General features: G+C 41.5%; 1 protein-coding gene across 1 annotated transcript in view; it reads left to right on the forward strand.

Moving 5' to 3' along the window:
* bsnb (bassoon (presynaptic cytomatrix protein) b) overlaps positions 1-24,961 on the forward strand; it is a 62,421-nt gene extending 37,460 nt beyond the window's left edge. The window contains 8 exon segments of the mRNA XM_055160342.1: positions 13,067-13,806; positions 14,588-16,332; positions 16,335-20,524; positions 20,863-22,930; positions 23,228-24,000; positions 24,418-24,526; positions 24,680-24,826; positions 24,921-24,961. Coding sequence (XP_055016317.1) covers positions 13,067-13,806; positions 14,588-16,332; positions 16,335-20,524; positions 20,863-22,930; positions 23,228-24,000; positions 24,418-24,526; positions 24,680-24,826; positions 24,921-24,961 — 9,813 coding nt within the window.
* Positions 24,962-25,840: the final 879 nt, after the last annotated feature.

A 25,840-nucleotide genomic window follows, 5' to 3' on the forward strand; every position in this document is an offset into this window, starting at 1 on the left:
TTTTTCAGTGGATTATTGAGATTTGAATTGCAATGGCTGTATAGAGGTCAGCCATGTGACGCCCACACATCAGCTCTGTCAGGGCTTCATTCTGCTTGATGCTTGTGTTTATGCTGTGACAGTGTGCAGAGCTTGTGCACAGACCTTACCATCTGTAGCTGAGTCTGCTGCAGTTCCATACTGCCGCGCTTTCATGTGCTTTCAAACAGACACTAAAGCCTCCCTCTGTGTCTCTGCTAAAATAATGAGAACATGCATTTAAATATCACTGTGCACTAGCTGGGCATCCACAACAGTTAAGAGGTGGTTTTGCATCTATATATTTCACTTAGTTAAACCACCATTTACAGCAAAAGAATAGTCCTACATTATTAGTAGAAAATGTAATTTGATGATACATTATTCAGAATATATTGTAAACAGACAAAATGTTTATAATTTCATGGTAACGTATTATTACAGAAGCCAGTAACGCTGACACAAATTGGCCAGTGTATTAAGAACTACAACTTAATTACCTTTAATTAAGAATGACTCATGCTTGGTAACTACTTAATTAATACCTTAATTGTCACAAATGCTAATTTGGGCTTTGTAACGACTTGATTAATACCTTAATTAGCACTTATGTGACATTTATCTTGCCATCAAGAACAATAACATAAAAACATATGAGTGAAATGTTCTTACCTGGGCATGTTTTGGCTGCTAGCTGTAAGCCATCCTTAGAGAACATGTGTGCACATGCATTTTCACACACATGGGACACCCTTCGCCAAGGACCACTGGGCAGCAAGAGGCATGATTAGTCTGAGCGACCTGCCAGGTTCGTCAGGCTGACCACACCTCCAGGAAGTAACAACAAATGATATATGACAAGTCATCACCTACACGAGTGACAGTTATGAGAATGGCTTACAGCTAGCAGTACAATACATCTCACTTATAAGTCTGTCTGATTAAAAGAAAACAAGAAGTCACCCTTTTTTAGCACTTGTCATTCTTCAACTACTTGTTCATTATTATGGGTCTTTATTCATGCTTTTTAAGGCAAATTAAAGTTTAGTTATTATAAATAGGCTATATTCTATATTGTATTATGTCTCCCTTATTTGCACTTGCTGAATCTAAATGAAATCCATTCCACTTTGATCCCCTTACTACTACAACCAATGCACTAGTAAAGTAATATGTTTTGATCTAATTGCAGTTCGTGTTGACATATGTGAGACACGTGAGAGCTGTTGCGTCAGAGTGGCTCTGCAGAGAGCTGCCTCACACTGTGCTACATAAAGAGGAACAAGTCCGTCACATTCTTGAACGTGCTGGAAGTGTTTTGTGAAGACTGGCACAGGCCCGTCTCCCTCAGGACCTCCATGGATAAAGCCAGATGGCCCTGGGCTTTGTGTTTCCGAGCCTGCCGAGGCGCACTGGGCCTGGCTGCTTCTGTGATGGTGCTGCACGATCACAGACACCCACAGACTAGAGCTGCAGCCTCTCTCTGCTCTACATGTGAGAGTCATGCATCAAGCTCTTCAGTGCTCTTCTAGTTGATATGACAAAACATACACTGGCTAAAGATTAAGGTTGTCTGCTTCATTGGTATTGGACATTACGTATGATATCTGGATTGCAATATACTTGTCAGTTACAATCAGCACCAATGCAAATTCCAATGGCCAATTTCATAAATTGCTAAACTGTTTTGTGCATTTGAACAAACCATACTCCAACTGAAGAAATTTGAATAAGACCAATCCCAATCATAGTACCATATATAAACATTACAAATTTACAAATGTTGTTATAGTTGGAGAAGGGCTAAAATGTTTACTTGATATCAATACCACAGTTTGATTAATGTCAAACTCAAATTCTTTTATATTTTTAACACATCACCTGCAAGGGCAAAATGTTCTTTCTATCACCCACTAACGGGTGCCATGAAAGGTTAATCTTCACCTGTCAGTGATCATAATGTTACACCTGATTGGAGTATACTGAGTCACACATATTATTCAACTTTGTCTGGCTTTTACTTAGATGTGTAAATTCTGTGAACTGGACTTTCTTCTCTGTAAAAATAATTTTTACACCAAGGGCACCAGTATATTTTATTACTGGCTCTGCTTGATTTTTAGCGGTCTTTTCCAAATGTGTTCTTGTTCAGTTCAGATATTTTGGACAGGTGACAGCTGAGGTGCACTTCATCTTTTTCTGACAGGTCATTCCTTACACTACAGCAGAGTCTATATATACATCTTATATTGCCTGTAGTTGAGAGCTCGTCTGGTACATTCACAAGTACAATCTCCTCTCACATGTTTCGCTGCATTCATTTGCATCCCTCCACCTCGTGTGTGCATGCTTCACTCTGAGGCGGCCTGCTGTTGACACATTGATTGAATTGGCAATTACTCCTGGTTGAATCACAAGCGCTTGACATTGCTACATGGTTACTGAGCACTCCTAATTCAGTCAGCTCTTTGTTGATTTTGCAGCAAACACCACAAGTACAAGAATGCAGTGTATTTAAAGGTACGCAGAGGTAAGGGGGGGGCGATCTCACAGTGTCGTAGTGGGAGCTAATAGCTGTGAGAGTTTCTAATCCTGGATGAGGGACTAGAGTGATCCCTTGAGTTTGATGCTTAGCCTGAGCACACAACTGCAAGCATCCACCTACACAGATGAGTGTCCTGAGAGACGATGGAGCCTGATTTAACAAGACAAATAGTGTCCGGACTACATCAAGCCATAAGTCATTACATGATTTAACTTCTAGAGGTGATGTCCTTTCCTAGCTAACAATATGTTGTCCAGGCATTACAAATTAGTGGTAACATTTCACTATTGCTTGTTTTGTGACTGGAATATACTGTGATGTAAGACATTAGTGGTATTTATGAGGCATTCAGCACAAATGGTACTCTGCTGTAATGTTTGTCAGTATAATCATAAATGCCAAAGGTGCCACTTATAACTGCGCTGTTACAGGTAGACAAAACAATAGGTGACCAAGATCATTGTAGCTCCTAGGTCCAGATAAAAAAGAGGGCTGTGTCAAGAAGAGCTTCCATTTTATAAAATGAATACCAGTCACAGCAAATCTGCACCCTCAAAGGGAAATTGTGAAAAATAGATTTCTACTGGCAATTACCAGCAGCATGAAAAACAACAAAAATATGAGTTATTCAAAAATGATTTTAATCAGCAAGAATTGCCATGATTATGAGCATTAACTAAAATGAAGCAAACATGTTAAAGCTTATCAGCTCATCTTCTTTATAACTTGGAGTGAGAAAGTGAATTTAGAGAAGAGTTGGTTATCTTGCTTTTTCTACACTTAATGTTGCACTATGTAATGCTTCTGGTGGGGACTTCAGCACCATCTAGTCTACAGAGATACTATTGCTTTATCTGGAGTTTTCCCCAATGAAGCAAACATTTCATCTACTCAATTACATGTGTTTTATTGCTAAAAATACACATTCTTACTATGTTTGGACTTTCCTCTTCACAGAACTGACTTGTATCTTTGCTTATTGGTGTCGTGCTGCTCGCTAGATAAGTTTAATGACATACTGTGGAACATTCCTGAAAGGTTACATCTCCCTCAGCTTTGTTTGATTTAGTAAATATATAGTATTTTTTGAGATTATAATATGCTTTTATTTGGACTTGCCTCTGTGCACCACAGGCAAGTGTTCAATTTTCAGGTGATGTCTTTGAGCTTGACCTCAACCCATCCCAGAGCCAAAGCTGCTCCTGTGGCAATATCACCCGTTTGATGAATTACTATCTGAGCCGCACAGTGGCCATATTGAACTTGAATTACTCCTACATTTCGTCTATCTTCTGCTGCCCTTCCTCTCCCACCTTATGAGCCACTGTACTTTGAAGCCAATACAAGGGGGCTTAATCACCTCTTCAGAAGTCATCATCTTCAAGGTCTGGTGGCTATGCTAACTAGCTTTATATTGCTGCTCATGGGCCAGTCCGCTGCACTGATGTGTCTATCCCACTGTCAGAAGAGCAGAGGTGGTTTGAGCAAGCGCTTCTCCAATCTGACTACTGAGTCCACATGTCTCACCACATCACTTCAGCCTCCTCATCTGCAGCATGCACCATCTTAGGCATGCAATATTCCCTAATGCTGTGTTAGTATAGTGTGGGTTATACGCCCTGCAAATACAAAAGAAGAGAAAAATTCAAAGGGAAAGACAGGATACTTGAATCATGAAAACAGACAGATAGATAAGGCTGATTGATCATGTGATACAAATAACACATTGTTGATGTGTTCACCCAGTGGCAACAGCAATAATCGCTGAAGTTCTCAAATTGTGTCACTCATAAATTTGATAGTACATACTAGTCATTCTGGCGAATTTCTGATTTGATAAGATGTATTCTCCTATGTTTGTTGATTACTTTGTTGTTTAGTTGGATTAAACTGGTGTATTCCTCTTTTTGGTCTTGTACAATATATTTTGGATATATTTATCCTGGTGAAGTCCTGGTAATTATGGGCAAATGTAGCTCTGAGAGACATGTCTGCTGCTTATAACTGCCTTAGGACCAGAACAGCAGTGGAAAACACAACCTGACAACTTTTTCACTCAGTCAGAAAGGGCCTCCCACAGCCATCTTTAGGGGAGATGCTCACTAACTAAAGGGAGCTTAGGGTGGGACAGAAAACAAGCTAAATGTTTACAGTGGCTACAGTTTACAAGAGTAAGGTGCATAGTCTTATACAGTATATAGTCTTAGCAAACCCTTGAGGAGCAGAATTTGATGTTACAGGCTAATGCTTTTTATAGGCTAGAAAATGTTAATGTTTTTGTTTATTTTTATTTGTAACTAGATGTCAATTTAAACTGATCATAATAATGCATCTTCTGAATGTATGTGTGTATTAGCTAGGATGCATGAAGTTGATATTGTGCATTTAAGGTTTGCTTTCTCTCTGTTGTTATATAGAGGCCTACTGTTGATAGCTTTGATGGTGCAGATAGAAAATGAAATGTAAGAAGCATAGAGGGGTGAATGGCACACAGCAAATTGACTTAAGCTGGATTCAAGCCAAGGTCGTACTCATTTTATGTAGTACATGTCTCTACAGGTCAGCCACCAAGGCTCTGTGCCAGGGTCAGGAGAATCAAGAATACAGTTATGAAAAATTACTTTTATGGGTGGTTTGCACTATAGGGGATCCAGTTCTATGACCGCCTGACACATAATTTCTTTGAGTGGAGTCTGCATGTCTAATCTTGACTTGCTGACCTATCCAAAGACATAATGTACTTTAGCTCAGTCACAACTTTTAATATGACAGTCACAGTGAGTGGATGGTTAGCATTCTCACCTCACCACAAAAAGGTTCTGGGTTTGAGTTGTTGGTTTGCTAGGTGCTCGATTTCCATAATTTAAAAACAAAAAATGGGTGTCAGATTGGTGGCATGCAGCTGTTTCATTAGATTTTTGTTATAAAACATTATCTTTATTTTTCTTCTTACTAGTGTTGTTACTAGTGAGTTTACTGGCCTCTTTTCACTTTTGTGAAGAAAGAAAAAGTACAACAAAAATAATCCAATATCCCTAGATGTTACTGTATTTTCAACTGTCAGTCAATGGATCTGAGATCTGAATGCTTGTTTACCAGTCAGTTTCTTTCGATTGTTAGACACAGTGATTTAAATCCAGTATACAATGTATATTCTACTATAAAAGGTAGAATATTTCTTTGTCCCATTACTTGACTTAGGTTGACACAGATTTCCCACTCCCACCAGTCTCAGTTTGTCACATCTACACTCTTCAGTCACATCTACACTCTACAGTCTTTACCAGCCTCTGATAAAAGTGAAAACATGCATGCAGGGGACAACGGCAATTAACAACCTGTCTGGCACTAGCTTAGCTGCCTTCGACATATGTGTCCACTTACTGTGTGCAAATGAACTTGTCATGTGCCAGACTATGCTATAAGGTTCAGATTTACTAGGTTGTCTCAAAGATAAATGTGAGGAACACTGAATGAATCATGGTCCGACTCCTAGTCATAGATTTCCCTCTCAGGAGCATTATTAGCTGCCAGCACTGTGTAAATGGTCTGATTTTGCAAAACAGATGTATGCTTAGAGAATTGACTTTTGTTTTGACTTTGTTATGCCTTGTTTTTAGAGGTATTTTTCTTGTATAAAAATGGCCATTGCATTCTTTCATCTCTGTTTTCGGGGAGAGAGCAAATTATCCATTGCACCAAGCGTCCTCTGTTTGATGCAGCTGCCAGCCGCACTGTCGGACAAACGCATTCATTCAGCTAAATCTCATTGAGCTGCTGTGGAATTCGCAGTCTCATTATCTGCGAGTCAGATGTTAATCAAATCCTGTTAAGGTGCACCAGTGTGAAATAGAGGAATACGATAGTGTAATTAAGATGCATCAAGGGTCCTTCCTTTTATCCCCAGGCTGTAGATGGGTTGACCAGATCAGAGGGAGGGTACAAAATATTCTAAAGTGGATGAATGAATGAATGAATGAATGAATGAATGAAAAAGTTACATCAAGCTGAAGGAACAACCAATTCTGTTCTGAACCAAGCGACCAATCAACATATTGTCAAGGTTTACCCATTTTTGATACGGGCATTGGTGGAAACCTGCTTGAATGGGATGGATGTGAGATTTGCCTCATTGCCATCATTTCAAGTATTAACATTTATAGAATATATAGGACACTCAATAGCATCATGCATTTTGCATTGTAATATGACTTTCTTTTGTTCCTTTCTATAAATTTGATCTGTAGTTTATTCTAAAATATAAAATCAAAATGTATACGTTGGCTGGATGAATTTCTAAAAAGGCCAGGTTCTGCCCTGAGCCTTGGATCTGACTGCTGTGCTATAGGTCCTCTCCAGTGATTTCCTCCACACAGGGGACTGGGGGGTCTCTATAAACAGCCCCTCTTTACTGCTGTGACAGTGCACACTGCATCCAGAGGGCTCAGAGGCAGGTCGACAGATTGAGAGCATCTGTATCTACAGCTATAGCCAGTCTCATTATTTATATCTAAAGACGTGCTCCTCACCAGCGGTCAGCTTTTGTGGCTAAAATACAGCACCTGTTGCCCCTGTTGAAACAAACGGGAGCAGACAGAATAAGTAAATAAAGGTCAGAATTCATGACCTGAGCCCGGCCAACAGTATCCTCAGAGGGACAGCAGACACACACACTGTTGGCACATGACACAGAGCTGTCCTGCAGCACTCTCTGTGGGAGGACCCAGGATTTGCACGGACACAAATACTCGGCTAAAAGTAGAGCGCAGCAGGGGCCAGGTCCAAAAAAGTTCTCCAACAGCCATCAATGTCTTAGAACGCACAAAGCAAGTATTAAATATTGTTTAAAAAATTGCCAAATGTATTTATGTGTTCCTATTATACAAGTGTAGGGGTCAATATGTTGAATGTTTTGTCTTTATCTATTTCTATAGTGTAATTGATGAGTTTTAGATCACATTTTATACATACATACATAAGACTATAATATATAATGATGAAGAGGGTAGCTAAGTACTGCCAAAATGTGTTTTAATACTGCATATTATTATTAGAAGTGATCAACTTCAATATTGGAGAATTATTATTATTATTTTTTTTTTTGGCGATTTCTTTGGAGAATGGTATTTTAACAGGATTCTAATGTTTTTCTTCCAAGGGTCCAATATACCTGATGTTAAAGCCTGTATGCCTGCTGACAGCGAATGGCACTTGCTCAGTGGATGATCCTTCATTTCCGCTCTAATCCATAGTCCTGCACATGCGTCCCCATTGAGGAGTAGTCCCCTGGGATTGACCTACATACCTGCTTACTCTTACTTCCCGCTCACATCTCAGTGACACAGCTCAACCTGGGACACTGGGAGGGACATGTGCTCACTCAACTCTTTGCTGCGCTTTTGGCACTCTCCATGTTGTAATCTGAATAATGCTGATGGTTAGATTTTGATCTCGAGCATCACTGCATCAAGCACCACTTTACGCTGTGAGTATGTGTTAGTAATTAGATGATAGCAGCAGTACATTTAGCGGCAGAGAGAGTATTGACCAGGTGTTTCTGTACTGCAGAGGTCTCCCATGCTCACCCCCTTCACACATGCTTGGCATCATTCCTCTGTGCACTCGGTCATTAATAATACAGGCTGACCTGGTGGCTCCCTAACCTGCACTATAGTGACAGATTCATTCTGACCTCTGCAGTTGTATGCCTCATTAGAGTTTCTGAGGAGCAGCACATGTTGTGTTGTAATGGTCTTTTGCTTTTGTTGTCAAATATTTTCTATTTAACCCCTTCCTTATGGCTGGTTGTTTTTTACTCTGAATGTTCTATTTAGATGTGGATCTAAGCACTTTATCATTACAATACCTTAATTTAATTGATGATCAAATGTTTGGAATACATGTAGTAAGTAGAAATCATCACATTTAAAATGAATATAGAACCCAGTCAGGAAGTCTGAAATTGAAAAGCTACCCACCTATCAAAAAGAGAAATACAATAAAATCTGAAATTCTTACTCTAACATTTCATTAATGGCTACAATTTTACTCTAAATTGGTTTAAAATTTATGCTTGAACCCTAAAACTTTAATTTTTGCAGATACATTATTTTTTTAAAGGAACAAGATTGCTGGCTAAAGGACTTTCAGTCCATAAATGATGCTTTTACAATTACATATGTAAATAAAAGCATCACTGACAATAAAGACAGTAATCCATATCTATCCTAAAAATAACACCAAATGGTCCACATTTCAGTTTCTTTTTGTGAAATGTATTAATTGTACTGCATGTGAAGTTCTCAGTGTAACTGAAATGGATCAGCCCTCGAAATCCCCTTTTTTTTTATCTTGGCGTCATTGAGCTTGTGAAAAAATAAAGTAAATCATGTGAGAGGAGCGTTTAATGACAGGTGACATTTCTGGTTCTCGGTTTGTGGTCTTCCTTTGACCGTGCTGCCATGTGGGAGGAGAGGATCTCACTGTGCCTGACTGACTAACTGCACTACTGACGAATAGGTTTGCATTTGGCCATATGTTTATTACACATTGTTGATGAACTTCAAATGTGAGAAGGAAATAAACAGGAAAATGCTTAAGGTGAAAGATTGTGTTTAAAAAAGGCTAAAGTTCAGTCTTACAGTCTGTTCTAGCTGTTTGCTTTGCAGTTTGGTTCCTTCACGTTATTGTGTGGGTGTGTTCGCTCCCTTGGGCTTACAGAGGCTCTTTGAAATTTCCCACTCTTTGGCTCCCTCTATGGGCCACTGTAAAGAACACTGGTTAATTAATTATTATAGATATTTTAATAACATTTTTTTAGAATGAATTTGGATCTTGATGTTGAGCCTGTTTCACAGAGCACTGTTAGATCTTGGCAAGATAATAAAGTCCATTGGGATGATCTATAGAGTATATAGGCTATCCCACAATTCCTTGTTAAGCTATGTGGACCCTTGATGTAGACCTATTTTTCACTGCATTTATTTTGAAAAAAGGTCACAGGAACTAGAAAGCATAGCATAGTATACTCTATTTTCTTTCACAATCATAATGCTAATTTACTTATAACTGATTCTATTGCTTGTTGTCGGCTCCCAGATACTCCCCCTTATCCTTAATTCAAAAGAGAAGGCTCATCTAAATCAATGTTTGGTAACTGTAGTCCTGTCTAAACTTTGGTATCTTACTTATTATACAAATATTTCAACAGCTAGTGTTAGCTGGATATATTTAAAGAAAGACTACTACTACTACTAATTTCTTAACATGCTAATTACATTTTCAAACAAAATTCAAAATGTCATGCTAGTTACATTGTCAGGTTGCCCAGCTTTACCTGACAACCACAAGAGGCAGTTTTAACACCACTTTCTCTCTCCCCTCATATGAATAGCATATAGAATCCAACAATATAATCCTTTTGAAGACTCAGTACTTACGTACTTTCTCCCACCATTTTATCACACAAATGAAGAGATGTTAAAATGAATAAATCACAAAACATTTGGATGAGGTGACTAAATGTATCACGACTTAACACCTATTTTATTTTTTCATGAGCTGAGAAGAGCAGATACAGCCAAAAGAAAAGAACATAGGGTTTTGCCAAATCATGTTGACTGTGTTACTTATGAATACATTAATATTATATAAGAAAATCTGAGAGATAACAATATTAGCAACATTCATACTGTTAAGTGTACTATCCAGCCCTTTTAGATCATTTAAAGACCTAATCTGTTTTGGCTATCCTGTGTTACTGGTCTGTGCATGCTCTCATGTGATACACATGCATGTTGTATAAGTGATCAGGCCTTTAATATGTCACTACTGGTCTCTATGGTGCCAGCATCAATTTGTGTGGCAGTGACCTTTTCCCCACACTAACCTGCAGTGCTCAATCTCTCATTATTTTGAGAATGAAATGGCTGAGTCGACAGGATGCCCATTTCTAACAAAGTTAAAGATTCATATTATATAACCACTTGTCTGATACCTTGTCCTATACTCTTCACCTGCTTTTTACACACTGCTCCAGGGCACTGTCAAAATAAATGGATAAACAACACTTCTGACAAACAGCATGTTTTGTTCAAATGCAAGCTAGCTTTTTGATGCAATTGGAGTAGTTCCAGTTAGCGACACTCCTCAATTTAACAGATGCATTTGGAGATCTGATTGTTGCCAAAGAATGAGTCATTTTATTTTTTTAATGAATATCACACCCAAAAGCATGGAAGCAAGCTGAAAATGACATGTCTACATTACAGCAACAGTAAAGTGGCATGTTGAAAGCACTGATTTCCAAACTCAATGTAATGCAGATTTAAAAGTAAACTACATTAGACTGAAGTTAATGTGGTAATGTAAAGTGTATTTTTCTTTGTCTACATTGTCTCAAAGCAGGTTTTGTCTTCCTTCTGAAGATTAGTTTAGTTTATTTTAGTCTTTATTTAAAGAGACAATGTACAGAGACATTAAGATCACAAAAACAGAGATGTCACACATTAGCAAAGTAAAGCATTAGGTATTTACAGAATCATGAGATTCATCTTTTAAAATACATATTAACCTACTACTTCTACATTTCACTATTACATCAGCCCATAGTTTACAAAAATGCAATATGCCAGTGTTACACACATTTTGCTGATTAAAATTTTGATCACAAGTAATATAAAATCCTAAAAAAAACAACTTTTTAATCTTTTCTGTGAGGGTTAAATGTAACAGCTAATCTCCTACTGTTTAATGGGGTTATTAATACCACTAGCAAGATAAACCACTGAACTGTATGTGCACTAGTGCCAAAGTCTAAGCACTGTCAGCTTTGAGGAAAAACAGCCAATATTGTGACAGCAGTATGCAACTCTCTCTTTCTTATAAGGTTAGGGTTGACTTTTATAGTCCCCTTAGGGAAATTTGTCCTTTGTATTTGACCCATCCTTCAATGCCGCTGGGGCAACCTGCCAGGAGCAGTGGAAGCCTCAGTGGCGCACACAGGAACTCATCTCCAGATCTTTAGTTAGTCTTAGTTAGAACTTCCTTTAACTGGATGATTGTATTTATTGTGCATGTTTTGGGTTAATGGGGGAAAATGGAATGCCCAGAGGAAACCCACCCAGACACAGGGAGAAACATGCAAACTCTGCAGAGAAAGCTGTAAGGCAAGAGTGCTAATCACTCAGCCACTGTGTCCTTATTGAGCTTTTATAACATTTGTTTTCTGTCCTTCAAAGACCTTCACAAACATCCTTCAAAGCATATAATTAAATATGCTTAATTAGTGTTGCTGAGGTGAGGATTGAGAAATAATTTTATAATTCACACAATTTGTGACACAAGTTGACAAAATGTAATTAAAGTCATGAAATTGTATGGTCACTGTTGTAGTGAAAGAAGGACACAGATGGCCTACCAGTGCAGAGAGCTTTCTTTTTTACATGGACCACAACCTCTCTACATTGTGAGGACGAAGTTGCCACGCGCTGCTCTACAAGCTTTAGTACGCTACATGAATTATTTGCTATCCCAGCTCTCCCCCTCACCCACCCTGAGATGTAATGCTGATTCAGGACCACTCTGTACACAGCTGGAGAAAAATATGTTCATTTAGTACTGGAGACATTTACGTGATTTCTTATAATCTACATCTAGCTACAGAAATGTCAAAAATACTAATTTGTTATGTATAATTAGATAATGGTTAGTCCAGAAACAAAACCATTACATTCAATATCATAAATATTCTTTGCATTCAGGTATGAAATGGTATTGCTAAAATATAAAAATGCTCAGGTTCAGTCCAGTTTAAGGTAATTATTAATTATTTTAGTTCATGTAAATGGGTCTATAATTCTAAGCACTTTCATTTCTGTATCTACCATCCCATGTCCCATATGTGAACCACTTTAATAGTAGCATGTCTTGAAGAGGGTGAAGAGTGTCCTGGTGCTATAAACACACTGAAAACTGGTTAGTGACAGTTTTTCTCCATTTGAAAAAACAGCACAGATGGCCATTTCTGAGACTGCTGCACCTGTTTATATATAGCTCCTCAGTGAAGCACTTGATAGAGATAAAAACAAAGCAAGTCTGTCTGTTTGGCAATGTAATGGCTTCACCAACACTTCACTGTTCCTCATGAGAATACTTTTTGGGATTTTGGACATGGTTAGAAAGACGTCTCTTTGGATGAGACAAATTACATTGTTGTCTTTGTTAGAATAAATTGAACAGGAATAAATTTATTAGTTATTTTACACTAAAATATAGAATATTTGTCTTTATCATCTCTTTTCTCACTCTTCACTCTCCTCCTCCTCCTTTTCCTTCCTCTCATTGTGGTCAATTTTAGCTTTACCTCCCACCTCCCACTTGGGAAGGTTCTACAGCGCTTTTGTCCAAGCTACTGAGCTCAAAAATAACTTCCATGGTTTATGACATGCATGATAGTCTGATAGGCCTTCTTTCTAATGCTCTGTCTTTCCATTTGTGTTTCAGAACAAAGAATGGCTATGCTTAAACTGCCAGACGCAAAGGGCCCTTTCAGGAAGTTTGGGAGACCTTCCTGCACCTGTTCCACAGCCAATGGGGTCGCCACGACATCCTGCTCCAGCCAGTCAACATCCACCTGCACAGCAAATCCCCAATCAGGCCTCAGGGCTTAGGCCCACAGCTCCTCACCAACAGAAATCTCCGGGTCACCAAGTAAGTGCCCCACAGACCAAGGGGTCCAGTCAACCCTCCCCTCAGAGTAAAGCTTCTCCTCAACCCAAATCTTCTTCCCTGCCCCCTGCCCAGAGTAAGGGCACAACACAGCCTCCTACTCAGACCAAGGGCACTATACAGGCTCCTACCCAGACCAAGGGTACTGCACAGTCTCCTCAGAGTAAGGCTCCAAGCCAAGTTAAAGCTCAGCCCATTTCTCAAGTAAAAGGGACAGGTACCGTTAAAGGCACAGTTAAGGCCTCTGCTCAGCCCTCTGGTGCAAAGGCTTCCCCTGCCTCTGGGAAAGCTGCACCTCAGAAAACTTCTCCAGCTCCCTCCAAAACTACGCCCGTTCAATCTAAAACCACAGGTAACAATCAGACCCGGAAACCTCCCCAGGGCCAGGAGAAAACAACTAAAACCAGCTCTAAACCTGCAAAAGAAGATGTCAAGACTCCACCAAAGAAGACAGAACCTGTCACTTCACCTAAAGACACAAAGATTGATGAGGATACACAGATGTCCAGACACCAAGTGAGCGACCAACAACTTGTCACCTGTCAATTCATCATTTGTTTGGTTTTTTTTTGTCTTTTTTCATCAGTGTATTTCTGATTCAGATTTTTTATATATTTTTTTACATTTTTGTCAAAAATCTGAAGCCTTCATTTTATCTCTTGAAGTCATCTTTTTTATTTTCTAACTTACCATCATCAATTGCTCAGCATCTTTACAACTTTTGCAGTCATATTATTTAACTTTTTTGTTTGTTTTTACAACCAAGCATCTGTCCTGTTTGACTCCACATGATGACTTTCATTCATAGCATGGTCACATTTCAAAAATGGTTCAAAGGAAATGACAGAGAATGCATGCAATCAAATGCCATATTTTAAATCTATTCAGTTTACAAACCATTTGTGTATTAACCAGTTAAAGGTAAATTCACTCTTCGTGTTAAATAAAACTTGCACTTTAATTCTGTTGACAACAGATACGTGAATAATGTGATTGATTTTGCTTTTAAGTGGTTGTAATTGTACATTTGATAGTACTTTAGTGCTAATATGTTCAATTGTTTATCTGGTCTGGATCAGTGGTTCTCATTTTTCCTGTAACTAAAATCCTGATCTTGATTTTTTTCTGAGACAACTAAAACTAAACAACTTTGATATTAATGTTTGAAAAATCTTGTTCTCTGATAGTTTGATGAATTATGGTAATCGGTCAGAAGAAAACTGAGAATCACTGGCAGTAACAGATATTGTTACTGCCATGTTTTTTTCTAACAGAATTTTCCTTTTCCCTTCTTTTTCAGGACTACACCAAATCAAGTACACAGAGTCTGAGTGACACCGGGTACTCTTCCGATGGCATCTCCGGTTCCCTGGGTGAGATCACGGGCCAGATCCAGGAGGAAAGCATTAAACTCAATGCGTCAGTGCCCTCAGATATCACCAAACTGGAGAGCTCTATGAAGCCTCTGCTGGAGCCCGAACTGAAGAACAGGCCTCACTCACTATCTGTGGGAGACTACAGTCCAGAAGATGATGCAGCGAGAGATGAATCAGAAGATGACCTAAGCTGCAAACTTCGACACGACTATGTGGAAGACAGCAGTGAAAGTGGTCTCTCACCACTACCAGTCAGACAGAAGAAGTCACACAAAGACCTAACAGATGAGGAATACATGAGGAGGCAAATCATGGAGATGAGTGCTGATGAAGATGAAATGGAAGAATATGAGATGCAGAAAACCAAAAAAACTCACAAAAGCAGTGCTGATCAGGGTAAAGAAAGGCGCAGGTTATCACATCAGTCAAACAGCTTTGAGGATGACCCCAAGGCAGCAGAAGCTAGAACAGAGGAAGATGGTCTAATGGCTCAAGGTGGACTCAGAAGGTTTAAGACAATTGAGCTTAATAATACAAACAGTTACAACCGTGATATCGAGCTTAGCACTGAACATGACTTAAGAGAGCCAGAGCTTGAAATGGAAAGTCTGACTGGTTCACCAGAGGAGAGGTCCAAAGGGGACTATTCATCCACGCTTCCTGCCACTACACCTAGCTACACCTCTGGAACCTCCCCCACATCTGTGTCGTCTATGGAGGATGACAGTGACAGCAGTCCCAGTCGTAGAGCAAGACTAGAAGAAGCGAAGCAGCAGAGAAAAGCAAGACACCGCTCCCATGGGCCATTGCTCCCTACTATCGAGGACTCATCTGAAGAAGATGAGCTTCGAGAGGAGGAAGAACTTCTCAGAGAACAAGAACAAATGAGAGATTTAGAACAGCAAAGAATCAGAAGTACAGCTCGGAAAGCCAAACGAGACAAGGAGGAGCTGAGGGCACAGAGACGCAGGGAAAGGTCTAAAACTCCTCCCAGTAACCTTTCGCCGATTGAGGATGCATCACCAACAGAGGAGTTACGACAAGCTGCTGAAATGGAAGAACTTCACAGATCCTCATGTTCTGAATACTCCCCTTCAATGGACTCTGAGGCTGAGGGCTTTGAGGTGATTGCTGGAAAGTTGTATAAATCTGGCAATGAGTACAATCTTCCCACTTTAACAACACTCTACTCACCCACAGAAAAGACAGCAGTGTCACCATCAGATAAAACGCTCAAAAGTGCAGAAGAGGTCTATGAGGAAATGATGAGGAAAGCACAGCTAATGCAAAAACAAGGGCAAACGGTTCAGCAGAAAGGCACTGAAAGCAGGTCCACTCTGGAACCTGGTGGTGCTTTAACTCCAGGCTCCAGTCCTACACAGATCGGAGCTCCAGTCTCATTCTCTTCAACAGATCCTAGAATCCAAGCTGCACATCTGTCAAAAGAAACTCAAAACAGGATGATGACTCAAAGTGCCAAAATCGAAGGTGTTGTTGGAGTGTCCACAACAAAAGCTCAACCTGCCACCACAAGACAAAGTGGTCCCCAAAGGCCAGCACAAACAACACCAGAACCTGCCTCATCTTCCATCACCTCCAAAGTCTTCTCACTATTCAAAGGCCCCAGTCCTCCTGTATCTCCCAGTACCTCCCCTGCCCAAAGCCCACACATGCACCATCAGTTCGGCCTTCCAGTGGCAGACAGTTGCCCTCAGTGCCTGGTGGTCCTCCAGCTACAGCAACACAATCACCTCAAAGAGCAATGTCACCAAGGCTTGCCCGTCAGCAGTCCTCTCAGGAGTCTCCAGTAATGGTCATAACACTGGCTTCTGAAACACCTAACTCTGCCAGGCCACAGACTGTAAATTCCTCCACTTCTCCATTGTCATCCCCTACACAAGCCAACTATAAAACTTTGTATAGCACCCATGCCCCACCCACAAGCTCTCCCAAACATTCAGTAAATGTTGGCATTAGCACTATGAATGCACGTGAATCAACTTCACTGGAAAAAATATCAAATGTTGCATGCTCCTCAAGTTCAAATGTGGTGGATCTGCGAGCTCCAATGCGGTCTGCCCCTATCATAATGACAGATCAGGGAATGGACTTGACATCTCTAGCTTCTGACACAAGGCGATACACTGGAGGAGTGGAGCTGCCTTCTGGTCGACATACTGCTGTGCAACCTCTCATAATGAATCTTAATGCACAAGAACAGCCACATGTCTCAGTATCTACACCTACAACGGTTAGTGTCACAGTAGCCGGTGTTGTGTTCATGTCCCCATCAAAGACACCTGTTATATATGGAGATCCTTTGCAAAATCGTGTTGACTTGGGACAAGGTGTTGGCTCAGCTGTGTGTTTGACTCAAAGTAAACCCCCAATCACTGACCCATCTATTCCTAAAATTGATGCTTGCCTTGAAAATCTGGGTCTACAACAACAGCAGTTACAGTTACAACAACAAAAACTTCTTCAACAGCAACAGCTTCTGGAACAGCAGCTTCAGCAACACCAGCAGCAAGCTTCCTTTGCCCGGTACAATTTAGCAAATCAAGTACAGCCAGTGATTATGAAGAAAGATCTCGTAGTGAGTCAAACAAGTACCGCTCAACCTGTAGTGACAGCAAGTGCCATAACTAGACCAACAGTCCCACATTCAGTGTCTGGAGCTGTGACCACGGCTCCTCAAGACATCTACGGTGGAGTTGCCTTAGAACTGAAAAACAAGCCAACAGCAATTAACCTATCCACTGGAAAACCTCATGTTATGATGGTACAACTTGATGATAGCAGTGCATCACAAAATACCATGGTTACTCAACTTGTAAAGCAAGAAGAGCCCCCTCCCCAGGTCTTGGATCTCACTGGGCAGCTAAAATCAGAAAACCAAGCAGCTTGTTGTGATGTTGTTTACAAGTTACCATTTGCTGGCTCTTGCTCTGGGGCATTTGGGCAAAACACAGCAGATACAAATCCTGCCACTGAAACTAACCAAGCTCCTAAACCATCACCGCCACATTTAAGTGCAGGCCAACAACAACAGCAAGTTTCTAAAGGAATAACAGAAGAACACAAAGCATATCAGCCTCCTGTATTCACTCTGGGAAGAATTCAACCATCCATGTCTGATACCAACTTACCTTCAATGACAGATGGCAGTCAACATCAGGGCAGGGTGCAGGGAGGGGCAGCGGTTGATCTTACAGGCCTGACTCAGACATATGATGGAGGATATCTCGGTATGGGAGCACAATATGGCTCATACACCGACTTGCGTCAAGATTACTCAACCTCCTCTCTACCACTTCGCCGATATGGCTCCTTGTCTAATATCAGTTCTGACTATAACTATAGTGCACAAAACCTATCTGGATCCCAGGACTCAAATCTTGCACAGTATAGTGCCACCACAGCAAGAGAGATCAGTCGCATGTGTGCAGCACTTAATACAGCAGACCACATGGGGAGATACAGACATAGCACTGAATTGGTCCCATATGGAGCAGGAAGAGGTGGTTCCTTGGGAAGGCTAAATCTTCAGCAGAGTTTAGCATCAATAAGAGCCAGTCTTTTATATGGACCAGATGGAAGACCAACCCCAAGTAGTCAAGCGCTAACAAATTTGATTAATGCTAGACAAGCAAGTCTACGTGCAATGTACCCAGCAGCTGTAAGAGGGGGCGATGGCATGATATATTCCACCATTAACACCCCTATAGCCTCTACATTGCCTATTACCACTCAGCCAGCCCCTGTCATCCGTCCCATGTCTGGAGGAATATACAGGCCATACCCTGCAGGAGTAACAGCAGTACCACTGGCTAGCCTCACAAGGTTACCCCAAGTAACTCCTAGAATGCCTCATCCCACACAAGGACAGTATTATAATCAGTATCCATCATCAGCTACTCCAGCAGCTATTACCAGTTCCATGCCCCAAGAAACACCAATGTACCTTGGAAAACCATCAGCACCAGACACTGCCCAAACAAATGCAATAGTTGCACCTACTCCGGCTGCAGCCCATGGAGGGGTACATAGAGTTTCAGCACTTGCTCTCCCAGCTCCAGGAGATCAACAGGCAACTCACCTTCCCTCTCCTGCAGCTCTTCCTATAGCTCAGAGCCAGCCTGCTTCCATCCAGCCAGTGCAAACAGAACCACTATCATTAACCCAGTCTCTAGTTCCAGTTACAAGTCAACAATCGGGCCAACCACAAACAGCAGCAACTGGGACTCCCGCAAGTAAACTTTCTCCTCCTGCTGAAATACCAAAAGGAAAAGAAGATGAGAAAATGAGTCAACAGCAAGAACATATATTGCAACTAGAGCGAGAACGCGTTGAACTGGAGAAATTACGGCAACTGCGATTACAGGAGGAGCTTGAAAGAGATCGCATGGAGCTTCAGAGGCACAGAGAAAAAGAGCAGTTAATTGTTCAGCGTGAAATTCAAGAACTTCAAACAATCAAACAGCAAGTATTGCAGCAACAGCAAGCAGAGCGTGAAACACAGCTCATCATGCAAAGAGAACAGCTGGCACAGCAACGTATGCAGCTTGAACAGATCCAGTCTTTGCAGCAGCAGCTCCAGCAGCAGCTGGAGGAGCAAAAGCGGCAGAAGACGGCTGCTGTGGAGGCCGCTGCTGCCGCTGCTGCAGCAGAGGCAGCTGCAGCCTCTGCAGCTGCAGCTGCTGCCGCCACATCAGCACAGGGAGCCCTGCAGGGAGTAGTTGGAGGAACACCTCATGGGTTCATTATTTGTGACCACACTGGTAGAGTTATTCAACAAGAAGGCCAGAGCGTTCAGTTTTGGCAAGATGGACAGGTGGTGCAAGCTGTGGTTGCTGGTCGGCCAATTCAAAGCTCTGCATCTGAAATGTCATTAAGAAGCAGTGAAAAACAAGTTGACCCGAAGGTTATGAGAAAACAAAATTCTATGCCTCGGCTTAGGGATGGTACAGAAGATGACTCTGTGAAGAAGATTACTGACAGCTGTGTACAAACAGATGATGAAGATGGAGAAGACAGATTTATGAATCGCCGCAGGCGGACAAGGCGCATAGCAGACTGCAGTGTGCAAACAGATGAAGAGGACCAGGGAGAGTGGGACCAACAACCAGTAAGGCGAAGGCGATCACGAGCATCAAAGCACTCTGAATCCAGTGGGGAAAGTAAATCTGTGTCTTCAAGTATAGCTATTCAGACCACAAATGATTCTTCATGTCAAACTGAAGCAGACCAGCTTGGCAGGGTTTCTCCTGCAATCCATATTACAATGGCAGAGACTTCAAAAGTCGACCTGTTACATTATATAGCTGCTCCCGAGAGAACACACAAAGGAGAGAGTCTGGCTTGCCAAACAGAGCCAGAGTCACAGTCCCAGGGTGTAGTAGCACCTCAGCTCAGTGTGCCTACAACCATCAGTCCCTACTCCACAAGCCTGCACATAGTTGGAGCAAACTCAGCAGATGCAGCCTCCCCAAGACTCCAAGGGGTAGCAACATTTGAGAGAAGAAAACCTGACCCTCTGGACATCAGCTACCAGCAGCATGATTCTCGTCAGCCCCCTAAATCTCCCCAGGTTCTATACTCCCCAGTGTCTCCTCTGTCTCCTCATCGCATGTTGGAGACCACATTTGCATCTCAGGAGAAACTTAACAAGGCCCACGTCACACCTCAGCAGAAAGCCTTCACAGCTGAATCACCCCAGCGCCATCAGTCACTCCCAAGACCCATCAAAAGTGTACAGCGTTCCATGTCAGATCCCAAACCTCTCAGCCCCACATCTGAGGATCCAGCAAAGAACCGGTTTTCTCCATACCATCAACAAGCATTGTCCAACAGTCAGGTAAGAACTGAAATAAACTATATTTACCACTCAAAGTATGTGAATAATGCATTATGTTTTAAACTACACTCATTTAACTTCATTTACACATGTTTAACTACTAAAGAATAAAACCGTAAGACAAAGAGCATATATACACACACATCTATGATTTCACAACATTTCCAGTGAACTGTGCTTCTGAGCACTGTGTTTTGTGTACATGTAAATCTCGGTCTGTATTATAAAATTATTATCAATTATTTATTTTATGTAAGGTAAATAAACTGATAGTGTATGCGCTAATAACTGAATTGCTCAATTTACATAATGTGCATTGTCTGTGCCTTTCTCGACAGATGGCCTCCCTGCAGCAGCAGCAGAATTCTCTGATGAGAAAAGTGAAGAGAACACTTCCCAGCCCTCCTCCAGAGGAGACTCCAATGCCTATTGTCACTCCAGCACAAATGTACAGCTCGCCTGGCATGTCCCAGAGAGTCCTACCACGCTCTGCCCAGGGGGTCACTAAAGCTGGGCTACTACATGAACTCAAAGCAGTAGAACAAGAGTCATCAAAGCTACGTAAGCAACAGGCTGAGCTAGAGGAAGAAGAAAAAGAAATAGATGCCAAGCTTCGTTGTTTGGAGATGGGCATAACTCAGCGCAAAGAAACAATGGTAAAGGAAAGAGAAAGAAGAGAGTTGGCCTACCTGCGATGCATGGGCGATGCTCGAGACTACATGTCAGACAGTGAGCTCAATAACCTAAGGATGGCAGCTGGAGCTTTTGATGCTAACGGTCTTTTGAGTAGACCCAGTACTGCACCACTGAGCCAGTTTACCAATGACCCCAATGCAACTTCACAGTATCCCTCAACTTCTTCTTACATGTCTTACCCCTATTCTCAAAGTCAGTCATCAGTTCAACCACCAGTTTCTGCCTATGGGTTCCAAACTCCTTATCCAACCTCAGCACCCCAACCTGGAACATTTCAGCCCCATCCCCCCACAGGACCACTGTACCCAAATCAGACAAGTTATTCCTCTCGTGCCTATGGCCAGTCTTCCTATCAGACAGATCTTGGTATGCAACAGCATAGCCACCAGGGCTTCCATCCTTCCAGTCAACCCATGCCTGGTCAAAGCCTTCCATATCCAACTAGTTCCTTCCAACCTGGTCACCCTTACCAACAACAAGCTGACATTCTTACGGTTCACCAAAGACCCCGGCAGACATCTTTGGCAGATCTAGAGCAAAAACACCCCACAAACTATGAAGTGATCAGTAACCCTGCAGTGTCAGTGGCCACATCTACTCCTGACACCAGCTATGGCTCTATGTACAGCAATGCTTATGGACAATACCGCCCTCCTGAGCCCGGTCTGGTTCACTCCAATGAAAATCCAATAAACACATATGCCACGGATGGGATGTACACTGCCAATCTGGAGCAGAATATCCCTAGAAACTATGTTATGATAGATGACATAAGTGAACTGACAAAAGACAATACTGGACAAACTGCTGATGCCCTTGGACATCCTGCAGGTGTACGTTATCGCAATGAGAATGGTCCTGTGCATGGTTCTGCTTATGGAAGGCCAGAAGAGGAGACTTTGGATGCTTATGGCAGGCCAACAGGCACCACTGGTTACCAAAGCACTGCGGACAGTCGCACAAGTACAACAGTGAGTGGGAGCTCCTCCTATTACTATGATGACTATACTAAACATGGAACAAGAAGTGGCTCTGGAAGCCATAAAAGTACACCTAAGAATCTTACCCCTGGAGTATCTTCTAAAAGAAGTAAGCATAGAAAACAAGGAATGGAGCAGAAGATATCAAAATTTTCCCCTATAGAAGAAGCACGAGATGTTGAATCTGATCTAGCCTCCTACACAATGACAACATCAACAGGAGGCAGCTGTACAGTAGTAACCAGGTCCAAGAAAGGGCAGGAAGATGCTTCTTATGGGAAAAGGCATTCCTATGATCAGCAGAAATACTATGGAACAAGTCGAGAGGGACTGGAGGAGGAGGATCACATGTACACTGCTGGCAGATCAAGATCAACTGGATATGGCATGGACAAGATTTCATCTAGAGATAGCACAGGCCACAGAAGCAAATCCTATGAAAGAGATGCAATGGAGCGCTCTCAAAGAAGCAGTCGTAGTGGAAGACCTCCAATGCGCAACCAAAATTCAGAAGAGGAAAGTCCTCTTAGTCCTGTAGGGAAACCTGTTGGCATCGGCCGCAGCTCTGCTGCAGCTGATGCTTATGATGCCAGGAACCAGTATGGCTCAAGTCATTCACTGCCAGACGTTCAAGACCATCACAAAAAGGATCTTCCCAGAAGTCATGTCTATAAACCTGATGATCCTTATCTTGTAGATGACATGCACTGTGCAGTTTCTGACAGTGAAGGTAATTGGTGCTAAAACTTTTATTCTGCCTCACACCGTCTGTGACAAGACTGCATGCCAAATGTACAGAATTAAGAAGCATGGATATTTATTTCTATCCTCTTCTCATTGTCTGTGGATTATTTTTGCTTTTTCTTTTAACTGTTTTGCATGCTGTGTAAAGTAATGTGACTGTTCTCATAGTACATCATGTGCATGTCTCTACAATGTGCATGGTTTCCAAATTGCATGCTTTCACTCTGCATGCTATTCCTGCCCTGCATTAAAACTGACTTTCAACATTTGTTTGGTTTAAAAGCCTATCATTTGGGTCAAGAGGAGACAGACTGGTTTGAGAAACCACGGGAAGCACGCTCAAAACATCATGGCAGTAGTGGACATTCATCCACAGGTAGGCGCAGTAAGCACACCTACCATGACTACGATGAGCCCCCTGAGGAGTACGGTCCAGATGAATACAACCAACAGCGCCACACATCTTCACGGGAACATCGTCACCACGGCAGCAGTTCTGGGAGACACAGTTCATCCCGGCACTCTTCTGAGGATCCCAGGTCATCTCGTTCTTCCCGGACACACTCCAAAGATCCATCCACGCGCTCTGACGGCAGGACCTCTTCAGGGGTGCAGAGGAGGGCCCACCCAGACTCCCGTACTACTACGGGAAGCCCAAGAAACTCAGGTGACTTTTCACGAGATTCACCCACAGGACATCATCATGGAAGGGGTCAAAGAACACAAGGAGATCGCCCACCATCCAGGAGACAAGACCCCAACACACCAGGGCCCAAAGATCAGCATCCACAGCAGCAGACAGCTCCAGGTCAACAGCGGGCTGGAGCGCAGGTTGGACGACATCCTGGATCTGAATCAACAGATGGCACACAGCCGTCGCAGCAGAGCACCCAACAGCAGCAACAGCAACAGCAGCAGCAGCCGCCAGTGCAGCAGGGACAGACAACAACTGCTCCAGGACCAGGAGGAGCACAACAACCCAAACCTGCACCAGCCTCAGCACAAGGGAGGCAACCTGGCACTGGATTGGCAACAGGACCACCAGTTCCCACTGTTGTAAGAATAAATTTACTCCATTACTCTTGTTTCTGCAGTGGGCATAGAAACTCCACACTTTTTAATGAACTTTATGGACTGGTTTTGGTATCTTGTATATTTTTTGTATCCAGGTTTTCTTTAAATGTATTTATTTATTAATGCAACATAAAATCATGTTTATCGTAGCATAGCATTTAGCGTAGTCTTATTGGCTCTCCTGCTGATATAATAAAAATTATTTAGTTTGTTTAATAAATAAGTGTAATATATAAGTTAATATCTTATATATTACACTTATGAGCAAAAACTCATCCAATTACACTGTGTAATTTTCACACCCACACATGTAATAATATATATATTTTTATATTATATTTTTAAACGGAAATAAGAGAGTTAAGTAATAAATTTGCATCTTTTTAAAATAATTTTCAGACAAAAATGGATCCTGCTCCCCCACCGAGTGGAATAGGATCTAAAGCCATGATGGGCCCACCTGCGCCACAGCCAACCAAGATAGCTACACCTCCTTTGACGGGCATTGGTAAGTTTTATCTCAGTCTGTTTACCTGCAGTTTACTGAACTGATGTCATGTTCTGTATGGAGTATGGAGTGAATGAATAATGCACAATATTGTAAAGCGACTTTGAGTGTCTGGAAAAGCACTATATGAGATTAATGCATTATTATTATTAGGCTCCAAAGCTACTCCGGTCGGCATTGGCAGTAAACCTGGAGGTATCGGCACTGCTGCAGCAGGACAAGCCCCAGCCGAAGGAGAAAATGTCCTGACTAAAATCCTGCAAGGAGGGGCAGCAGAGCAGGCTGGGAAACTAGGGGATGGTAGGACTATGATTACTGTAGTCCCAAATAAGGGATGCTGATATGCATGATATCAATTTTGTAATTATGGATTTTTTTTTTTCTTTTTATCTAGCTCTGTCTGGCCTTGGAAAGAAGTTCACTTCATTCTGGTGAAGTGAATATAGTTAAAGGCAAGTGATAGCATCCTTACATTTAGCCTTTTTGAAACAATATTGTAAGTAACACTTGATCATTTTTGCTTTTGTTTTTGTTTTCAGTATATTCAATAACATGAAACACTGACTGACTTCATACTGGAAAAACCTTTAAAATTGAAATCTCAAGCGACAAGCGAGAGACTTCTGAATTCATCAGTGAGTATTCATGCCACATTACAATTATACAGTACAAGGAACTAACTCATGGACACAATTTCTCCATTACCTTTAAACTGAACAGAGCAAGAATCAAGAAGTGCCTTGTCAGCAATTAATCCCCAGACATTGGAAACACTAGAAGTTAATAAAATGATTTGACAGCACCAACAGAGGATCAAGACAGACTAAAGGTAGGTGGTCCTTGATTATAGTGTTTATGGGGCAGTGGGCAGAGAGAAATGGGTTTGATCCACAGTGCTCCATCAGATGTCCCCTGAGGTTATTTGTATCCTTTGGTAAGATAAGACATGACTGACTTGGCCTGTCAAATGTCAACATTGTAAACTCAACATTCTCTCATTTTTGTAACTTAGTCCAATAAGGATGATAATATAAACATTATTTTTTTAGACAAATAAGTGGAACCAGGTAGATATAATTAAAATGTTTATAATGATAGTTGTTATTTTTTGTTTTTAATTCAAAGTCATAGTGTACTTAAACTTAAACATCAAAGCTAAGATCAAAGCAGGTTGCATTTTAACTTTGTACATAATCTGGGGCAAATGTGTGTGCTATAATTAGCATGAAGCTATAACTATGGTTAGCTTTAATATCACATGTGAAGACTTGTAGTGACAGCTCATGCCGCGCACAGAATCGTGACTCAGGGTTA

Source organism: Boleophthalmus pectinirostris, unplaced genomic scaffold, assembly GCF_026225935.1.
Source record: "Boleophthalmus pectinirostris isolate CB_2022bp ecotype Guang Dong unplaced genomic scaffold, ASM2622593v1 HiC_scaffold_3, whole genome shotgun sequence".
NCBI classification, from domain to species: domain Eukaryota; kingdom Metazoa; phylum Chordata; class Actinopteri; order Gobiiformes; family Gobiidae; genus Boleophthalmus; species Boleophthalmus pectinirostris.